Below are 10116 nucleotides of genomic sequence, written 5' to 3'. Positions count from 1 at the left end.
CTACAGTTTTGTGTCCTCTTCAAAAGTGTGTTCTTCATCGACAGCTTCGGTAGCCGAAGGTGACTTTCGACGCATTGATCTTGATTTTTCCCTTTTTCTGCTAAAAAAAAAAACAAACAAACAAACAAACAAAACAAAAGTAAAACAAGGAAAAGAAAAGGAACGCTCAATCCCTATAATCTTGCAAAAGAATTATTTATGTACAAAGCCCCGTTCTGTCATTTAATCAGTCGGTCAATCAGTCAATAAAATAAACTATCAATCAATCTTTTGGTTGGCTGCTAGGTTGGGCACACAGTTGTTCTGGCGATTGTTCAGCATTTATTCAGTCAGTCGGTCAAGTAGTCAGTTTGTTGGTTTATCAGTTGCTCAGTCATTTTTGTCAGTAATTCAGTCAGTCAGTCCGTCAGCTGGTTAATCAGTGAGTAAGGAAGTTAGTGAGTCAGTTATTCAGTGAGGTAAGTCCGCTAGCGACAGTCACTCTTTCAACCGTTTAGCCTGTAGGTTAAGGAGCTAGCTAGTTTGCAAATAAATCAGTAATTCAAATAATTCAGCAGTTAGTTTGTCAGTGACAACGTCCGTCAACTTTGTTAAACGGACAGTTTATATCTCTGGAGGAATTTGAACCTGTGTATATCCCCCTTCTCACCACTTACTTCTTTTCGGTGGAATGCCTGAATTTACCGTCCCCTTTTTTCAAACTCTTGTTCCGTTTTCCTAACATTAAAAAAACAAAGTAAAAAAAATACATATTTGATAAGGTACTTAATGCACTGTGGCAACTGCTTAACTTGATGAAACTGGTTAACGACACTATAATTGTAAGAAAAACACAAATAAGTAGATAACTGTAGGGTAATCCGCGAGGTAATGCTAGAGAAATATACCGAATTGGCTGCTTTCGTTTTGTTTTGTTGGTTTGTTTGTTGTTACTGTTTTATTTTACCGAGGTATTCCAAATAAATTCGCAACAAAATTTGTTTATTTGATGAAACGGCAAATAAAGGGAAAAAGGAATAAAAATAAGAAAGAAAAAATTACAATTTTTTTGCAAAATGTCGGCGAAACAAAGAGGATAGAATAATAAAGTGGAAGTAATTATTACATGAAAAACTGTTTTTTTGCCAAAGAAATTTGCATCGGGTATATTTAATGGCCTTCTCTTTTCTATCGAGGCTCATCAAAATTCGCAACAGAACATTGCACTTTTTGCGAAACAAACCCAAAGCCAAATTAAAAACGGATGAAAGACCCGAAATACCTTGCTTTCGTGGTGGTGACATTGCAATTACCAGTTATCAAACACTTGTAATGTTACACATAATAGATTCATTTCAGACTTTGGGATTTCTTAAGTGTTTGGTCTTTTTTATTTTTTGCTTGGCAATTTCTTGAAAGAATTGAATAAGAATGTTAAAGCTCCCAAATGAGAAATACGTGAATCTATACTCAACTTGATGTTTTCATACTTATATTGCCGTTCATTTTGGCCGCCACCTGTTATGCAAAATCTCAATTTATTGCGTCCAAATTTCGCTCATTTGCATTAAAAAATTTCATCTCTTAGTCCTATATGAGGATAATTGATATTCTTTGATTTGACCACCAGTTATAGTGGTAAGAAAGCCAACTGTGAAATTAAAAATTTACTTCATTTAGAGCTTGGCAATACCTAAGGGAGGTAATGAGACTCTGAACTGATCGATACGCAGGAGAGCTTAATAGACCTTAGAAGGTTTGTCCATCTCTACCACAGTAACACTGAATGAGTTGTCAAACAAACAAAGAATAGCGACCAATTTTCTAAAAAAAAAAAGGTTGGCTATACATTTTTAATAAAGAAGGTAAGACAAGTTACCTTGATTTAGATCAGTATTCTCAATAGGTGCCGGTTCGATTTTTTCGGCTGCATCAAGTACTCCTTGAAACAAAATAATGAACAATATTGTACCTTATTTTCCATTATCTCATTATTAGTGATTGTTTCAGAATCAAGTCAGACTATTTTGTTTTTCTTTATTTCAAATAAGGACAATAACTGGAGACAAAACAACAAAGAAGTTTTTCAAAACTTTTAAACCTAACAAAATTGTCTTAGAACACGAGATTTGTAGAATTTAGAACTAACGTAATGAACGATGAGGGTTGGATAGCTATAATGATGTAAATGAACTGTGTTGATTTGTATGTACGAAAATATCCATCTGACCCAGATCCCTCCAGAAGTAGAAAAAAAAAACTACTATTAATACAACATATTGTAGAGTCTTGGCAATACAAGCTAACAGAACAGCAACGAAAACTTCAGTACGGAGCTTTTATCTACATAAAGATGACATTAGAGAAGAAACTTCAGCCTACCCTGTTGTGTATGACGCACATCAACATGAGCCAGTTCGATAACTACACCCTCGACTTCCCCTTGAAAAAAATAGTTAAAAAATATAGTCAGAGATTGCACTGTGTTGTCATTCACAGTTTTCATGTCCGCACTGTGTTCACTAGAAGGAAAAAATGTCCTACCTCCCATGCCCTGTGGGTTCCGTTGTTCTCCATCTCCTTGGCCTTTTTAAAGAAAGCAAAGAAAAAAAATTGCGAACGAGCCAAGAAACAAATAAGAACAAAGGATTTTTTGTGACGAACACAGAACAAGATCTACAATTTCAAACTACTAAAACGTAATAGACAAGAAAGGTTGGGTAATTAAAATGATAATGATAAAATTTATTTATGTGTATGAAAACATCCTGAAGTCATATAGATCCTTCAGTTATAGAGGAAAAGAAGTACAATATAAACTAACAGAATAGCATTGAAAACTTGACATTAAATTAGAAACTCTAACCTTACCCTGTTGTGGATGATGCACACCAACACTCGCCAATTCGATATCTTCACCCTCAATTTGTCCTTGAAAAGAGAAAGTAGATAAAAGATGTACACAGACTAACCCTGCGCCCTCGTTTGAACTTTGTATGATATGTTAACTGACATCTGAAAGGTTTTTACCTCCCTCGCCCCCATGTTCTACATTTTCTTCCATTCCGTGCTGGTTAACTTGCTCTCCCTCTCCTTGGCCTTTAATTTTAAATTAAAAAAAAAAAAACAGGGAACATAAAAAGAGAGAAGACATAAAAAAAATTTTAGTCACACATTGCCCTTTATTTCCCTCGTTTATAGTTTTCACGGTATTTCTAGAAATACGGGTAAGGATTTACCTCCTTGGCCGCCACGTTGTCCATTGTCTTCTGCTCCCGGTTGGTTCGGTTGTTCCCCATCTCCTTGGCCTTTTAAAGAAAACAACGAAGAAAAGTCAATGATCGAGTCGGGAAATATTTAGTTCGTACAACAAATGAACCGACCAATAAAAGAACGATGGACCGAACGAGCGAATAAATGATTAAATGAATGCCTCCATGCATGCATGAGTGAATTGATTTATGACTGAGTGACTGAATGAACAAATCAATAGATCAATAAACTGTGTTAGCAGCAATCTGTTAGTTTACATCGTTTTTCGGTTTATTTCTTATCAGGAGCTGATAATTATATCGCACCTTTCTGATCCCGACCACAGCAGGTGAAAACGGTCTTCAAGTAGTTCCAGACTTTGTCCATTTTGCTCTTCAGAATGCCTCTGACCTGGATACAAATAGCCAAAAGTGATCGAGATTTCGCTCACTGCCTTGAGCTGAGTTCCGATGACAAAATAGAAACTAACGAATTTCTGCTATCCAATGCTTTTGAAACATTGTCAGTATCAATTGCAGGTGAACAAAGCAGTCTTGAGCGCTATTATACACTGCTTATAGTCGGCTGAAAACCATTACCCTTCCTGTAACTAGCCGTTATAAGTCTACTTACGGATTTTATTATCTTGATTACTTATAATGGATTAAAAGCGCATAACGCACCTGTTCTGTTGACAAGGTGTACAGGATAGGATTCAAGGCCGAGTTGATCGGAAGGGCAAATACAGCAATCCAGACAGCGAGGTCTCCTTGCGCTTCGTAAGACTTCTCGATGATGGTCCTCATACCAATCACTATCACCGGCATCCAGCACACACAATCACTCAGGATGATGAAGAACACCCGCCTTGCAAGAGCCGTTTCCCTCCTAAAGTTTGCTCTTCTGGCCTGGATCTCTCTTTCAGTACCCTGACGGGCCAGTCGCCGGCTAGACAAGTAAGACTTGACTAGTATCATGAGATAAGCACCCATGATGAACAAGAAAAAAGCAAAATTCAAAGCGAGAAAGATAGCAACAGAATACTCCCAACCTGCCGGCTTATCAGAAGTAAGCTGCAAGGGCAGACATACCACACTTCTACCATAGTAACTATGGTACCTGAATGGGTCTTCAAAATACTGAATACCAAACATAGGCAAAAAGGCCATAAGGAAGCCGATTGCCCATATGATGATGCAAAGGATATGTGTTGCCTTTGGTTTCAGAGAAGCACCATGGTAAGGAAACACAATATTTTTAAGCCGATCAGCAGATATCAGTGTCATCATCATAACCGAAACCTCACTTGACAGAAGGGAGATTGCTCCAATTATTTGACAAGACAAACCAGACCTCCACTGGAAGTCATGCAAGTAATACTCTCCTCTCCACAGCAGATCTTTAGTGCCAAGAGAGATCAGGTAAATACCCATCAGACCATCGGACACTGCTAAGTGGAGCAACATGATCGACTGAACCACGTTCTTTTCTTTAAAGATCACTCGCCAAGTGACAACAAACACTGCACCAACCAGAGAAAATACTCCTATCACCCAGATACTCTTCCTTGGGGCAGAATTCTTAAACATGCTCTCACAGTTGGCAAAGTCGTCGTTGTACGTGAAAGTACAGTCGGCGTCCTGCTTGTGCATATGACAACACATCAGATTTGTATCGAGACTCCTACAATTGTAAAATATAATCCACTGAAGTTATTTCATTAAAACTTTACAGACCTTGTCGACAAGGACTTGCTTTTAAGAATATATCAGTAACTGATGGCTAGAGTTATCCATTGACTTATACAAAATGTTTTTTTAAGAATTCAGGTCTTCAATTCTTTTTGCAAAAACTTGAATTTCCCCAGTTTGTTGTCTACTCAAAATGTATAGCTTTGCTAAAAAACTAATAATTTGCGATTTAACTTTATCAAAATCTTACACTCGTTGTATATCCTTCAAAATATCGAAAAAACCATATGGAATCTCCCTCATCTTGTTATACTGCATATACCTGGAAATTAAAAATTAGGACATAAAAATGTAGTGATCAAAAGCCGCAAAACTCCACAACAAAAATTAATCTTTCAAATAGGTTCTCTTAATCCCATAATGTCAACGAAGTCTTTTATTTAACTAATTTATTCGTGTTTATTTCGTGACCAGGTTCCCTCTTATCGCGAAGCGTCTTTTCCTGTTTCTAAACCCCTTACAACTTACAATTCCTGTATTCTTGGACGAAGGGCTAATGCTCAGGCGTCGGCCTTTGAGGCTATTCAGGGTGGCCAATTTACATCACCAACTCACTTGATAATGATTAAATATTAAATGAGATTGGCCATGATATCATCATAATGCTAAGGTCTGAGTTATCTGCCGAAGCCGGAGGCTGCGGCATTTAAAGCAGACACAAGGTTTTACAGTCCATGATATCACGGGAAAAGCGAAATCATTATCTGTTTTAATGTACATATTTAAAACACTCTGCGAAAGAAGACATTTCTCTCTGACTTTGCAAAAGTTTCAGGACGTTACATGGACGAGGGGCTTGAAAACTAGTCAGACTTTGAACTTCACATGATAATCCAATACCTGATGGAAATATCGGTTATCATGACAACTTCACGCGCTTTTGTATATTGACTGTACGCTCTCAACTCTCTGTACGCTCTCAGAGTTTCGATGTAGAATGACACCAAATATCTCCAAATGCCCTGCACCGACGCAGCACCAAAGTTTCTTTTCAAACTTACCCCCATTAAGCAAATAATCAATCTGCTGGCAGGAAAGCATTTCCGGTGAGTTGCAGATAACGTAAGATGCTTTTACAATAAAAGTATCGATTTGGAGTGTTTTCATTATGTTTCAATTGTGAAAGATGACACCTTAAGGTAACAAGGTCCGTTTTACAACTTGGTCATCACTTGATTAATTATAACACTCACAGAATTTTTAACTGTTTAATTTCTTTGAAGTTGTCGATGGAGATATGTGTCATTTCGTTTTCAACAATTTCTCTAACAAAAAGAAAGTGCAACTAAATCATATAGAGTGACAGGGAAGGTTAAATATTTCGACATTGATGTGTAAATAATCATTTAAAGGTGAAATTAAATGCATTCAAATGTCATGATCATAATATGTTATTTCAAAGCACATTACTAACTTGAAGAATTTCATAGTCTACTTACATAATCAAAAGCTCCTTTAAGCCTTTAAAAATTCCTTTTGGGAAGTATCTGAGTTTGTTTCCCGATAGATAGCTAGTGAAGAAAGGAAGAAAATGATATGAATGTTGGACATAACGGATTAAAGAACTGGACATCATTGATTGTTTTCATAAGAATCAAAGGGATCATGAGAATACTCACTAACGTTTTGCAACAAAATTAAGAAAAATGTTTGAAGAAAGATAATTGATGGGCTGGGAATCAGGAGATTTCTTTTATGGAGTATCGTCAGTGCATGAGTTGCAAAATTTCCAAGGATGAATAACAAAATTACTGGTACTGAAAAGCCACTTGCTTGGTGTACCGTTAGCACCAAGAAAAAGGTCCTACATAGACCCTAATCATGAATTAGAATCAGAAATCCCAGGAAATGAAAGGATGTTTTAAAAACATGAAAAGGTAGATCGGAGTAGGCATTATTTCGCTTTCAGTAATGAACAAATTCAGCAGTCAGGCCAAAATATGTTACAAGCACGATAGTATATTTTCACTTTTGATAGATGCCTAGACTCAAAACTTGTGGGATACATAAATGTTAATGAACTACTCACAGGTCATACAGCTTTACCAGTCCCCTAAACTGTTGAGGATGCAGCTCCTTTAACTCATTCTTCTCAATTTTTCTGTTGAATTGCAAATCATGGATATGTTCTCGGCCAGTTTTCTTTTCATTTTAACGTTGAATGTTGTATTAGTGGTCGGTACTTAGAGTATCTTTTGAGTGAGTGTCCAAAAGCAAGAACCGGAGTGATCACAATAACCAATCAAAGCAAAGGAAGACTAAGGAACAAACAATTCAAGCACAAAGCGTTACGCGTCGGAAAATGCGAGCGATCAAGTGACGTTTGGTTTTAGTTTGATGTCCAATTGGTTGATAGGGTGGCACAGGTTTTTATATTGATCAGAGAGGGAATAAAGTAAAACGAGAGCAATCTTCGATTTCTTTTGGCAATTTATAAAATCAACTGAATTAAGCTGTCTTTGACCTCAATAGCTCCAGAATTATCGAATTCAAAAGCAATTCCTAGAAAGTCCCCTTAGACAACTACGTCTTCGTACTTTACATTGGGTATCTTTTGAAATTTGCTGTTTACAATTATTCAGTCATTCAAACTATCCATCACTACTCACATTGTCTTTAGCTTGGTTAGGCTAGCAAATATCGTAGGCGGTAAATCTCTTAGTTGGTTGTTGGACAAAAGCCTGCGACATTAAAACAGTTAAACGCACACTAACTTTAACTGCAAAGCAGAACTTGTTTCACGTAGATAATGATGGCAACCGATAAGATCCAAATAACGATATGCTTACATATCTGTGTATGCACAGATATGTAAGCACATGCGTGTTTTGCACTCATTCGGTGAGACACGTTTTAATGAACAGGTTTAATTAGATCAAGTTGAAAGACATATGGAGTGATAACATTTAATGAAAACTCGATTATAAGTTCAAAACTTCTATTTTTTGTGTGTGTTGAAATTCAGACAGAAACGGGGAAAGTTATGCAACTCGACAAATTTTAGAGAGAAAATTGCTTTTCTCGTCGAGCTTTTAATTTTCTTTTATTTATTTTTCTTGTTGACTTACAGTATTTTGATATTTGCCAGATTGCTGAAGATTTCTTGAGGGAGATCCTCAACTTCATTATTAGACAGATCCCTGAAAGTTTCACGGTAAAATGCATCAGCCTTTCAGAAAAAAATTGTGCCAGCCGAAATGTAAATCCCATAAAAAGTGAAACAGTATGGAAAAACACTCTGAATTCTTTCGCTGCGTTTCACAGGTACCTGTAGCATGCTATGTTGCTGTTACATTATAATTATGATGAAAGTGCACTAAGCTACTGTGGATAGTTATCATGCTCTTTACTCGAGTAACACCAACTGATGGGAGGGAAATGGTGTAGAGCAGTGCAACCCAAGACTACCGAGGAACGCTTACTGGTCAGAACCCGAGACCACTGAATTTTGATGCTATAAGCTTTCGGTAAACCTGCCTTTTATGATGTACAATCGTCTTCGGATTGCCATGTTGCAATTGATTGTGACGTGGTCACTTAGCCTCTTTTATCATCTCTGATATAAGGAACAAAAAAGTGATAAAGAGCCAACACTCTTAATAAACACATCGTTTTGTATCGACTAAACTCACAGCTCGGTCAAATTAGTCAAATCTTCGAAAACTTGCTTGTGTGGCGTTTCAATTCTGTTGTCTTGCAGCCATCTGAATAAAAGTGGAAGTGATGTGACAATCCTTTTTATTTAGTTAAACTGTCATTGCATTGTCTGATTTGGGTGTGTTTCCAATACTTATATTAGTATTACATAATACAGATCAGCATCCTGACCATTATTTAATTTGATTTTTGATAGCTTTCGATAAGTTTTGAGACTGGCAACCTCGTTTTCCCATTATGTTTCGTTTGTGCAACACTGCTGTTATTAATTGTTTACTGTTTGGAACAACCACCCTGCGCATTAACTCGCTTATTCATCCAATAAGAATACATATGAATGTAAATGAGCCTTTCTGACCCTCGTCACAAGTTCACTATCAATAGAAGTTTTGATCTAAAGTGGAGCCGGGATGGCTTATTTGCATAACTTAAATGAATCACAATCACGCCAGCCATTATTAAAGAGGCCTACACCATAGCGTATGTCCCTCTTTAGCGATGTGTTTTCACGCTTTCCCTCCTTACTCAAAAACACATAATCTCCCACCTTCATTGCAGAGGTTCCGCTTCTTATAAAAAATAATTTTAGCTACTATTTTTTTTGTATTGAAAGTTTCCTTTCTAAACTCACAGGCGCGTCAATGCTGTTAAACCGTCAAACAAACCCTTCTGTATCTTTTCCAGGTTGTTGTTGTTAAGTTGTCTGTTCGAGAAGAAGAGAAAGTGTTACAATTACTCTAATTTGAATCGGTTGAAATGAAATTATTTGAACCGATTGCCTGTCTAAAGATTATAATTTAGGAATTAACAAGTACTCAGTGACCTCGAAAGTACTTCTACTTCAGTTCATTCGACTTCAATACGACCCTTGTTTAAAGTTTGCTGCATAACACATTTGGCTTGGCCTTTGGAGCACCTGATGTTGTAAACCTCTTCTCGTCTCTCCTAAGATTTAGTCATTCATCTTTGCAATCAGTCACTGATTGTGGGCGTTTGTAATCAGTCTATGTGCTATGCAGATATTTAGGGGCTCAAGGATCTTCTAATGAAAATGTAATATGCATTATTTGCATTAAGATGTGTGTTGTGCCACTTGTCAATAGCTGATATAGAGGACCACTTTCACTTACAGCCATTGCAGCTTCACTGATTGGGAAAACAAATCGCCATGGAACCTCTTGACCTTGTTATCATCTAAAAACCTATGCATGTTGAAAACTTTGTCTTACCATTAAATGGGTAGGTATTTAAATCGCGTTCTCTTTGACTGAGGCACTGGTCTAAGAGGGAACTAGCTTACGAGAACCAAGAACGCTTCCCTACACTTGCAAAGGGTTGCATACTGGCTACGCGCATTAAAATAAAACACGTTTATCAGAGGGAGGGGGGGGAGATAGAAATGGGATTTACAGAACGAGGAGCACCTACGATGAAACTGGAAGGATTCTTTAATGAGTATATTTACTTTTTTTGTTTA

General features: G+C 37.0%; 1 protein-coding gene across 1 annotated transcript; it reads right to left on the bottom strand.

Annotated features, from left to right (window-relative positions):
• Positions 1-9849, bottom strand: LOC131791504 (G-protein coupled receptor GRL101-like). The gene is made up of 18 exons (XM_066165592.1): positions 9770-9849; positions 9271-9342; positions 8615-8686; positions 8051-8122; positions 7592-7663; positions 7012-7083; positions 6422-6493; positions 6176-6247; positions 5173-5244; positions 3915-4914; positions 3558-3642; positions 3219-3287; positions 3010-3078; positions 2851-2910; positions 2362-2421; positions 1859-1921; positions 657-717; positions 1-100 (listed from the first exon to the last, which is right to left on the bottom strand). Exons 1-18 carry the CDS (start codon positions 9847-9849, stop codon positions 1-3), a joined length of 2223 nt encoding a protein of 740 aa, XP_066021689.1.
• Positions 9850-10116: the final 267 nt, after the last annotated feature.

The sequence above is a fragment of the Pocillopora verrucosa genome, chromosome 1, assembly GCF_036669915.1.
Source record: "Pocillopora verrucosa isolate sample1 chromosome 1, ASM3666991v2, whole genome shotgun sequence".
Taxonomy (NCBI): Eukaryota; Metazoa; Cnidaria; class Anthozoa; order Scleractinia; family Pocilloporidae; genus Pocillopora; species Pocillopora verrucosa.
The sequence above is the reverse complement of the archived record's forward strand: the minus strand, read 5'-3'. Positions and strand labels throughout refer to the sequence as shown.

Excerpts from the sequence above, each read along its gene's own strand:
- LOC131791504 (XM_066165592.1), bottom strand. The coding sequence starts at position 9,849 with ATGCATAGGTTTTTAGATGATAACAAGGTCAAGAGGTTCCATGGCGAT. Across the intron at positions 3,288-3,557 it reads CTGTGGTCGGGATCAGAAAG|GCCAAGGAGATGGGGAACAA; the intron begins GTGCGATATAAT and ends TTTCTTTAAAAG. Across the intron at positions 101-656 it reads AGGCATTCCACCGAAAAGAA|CAGAAAAAGGGAAAAATCAA; the intron begins GTAAGTGGTGAG and ends TTTTTTTTTTAG.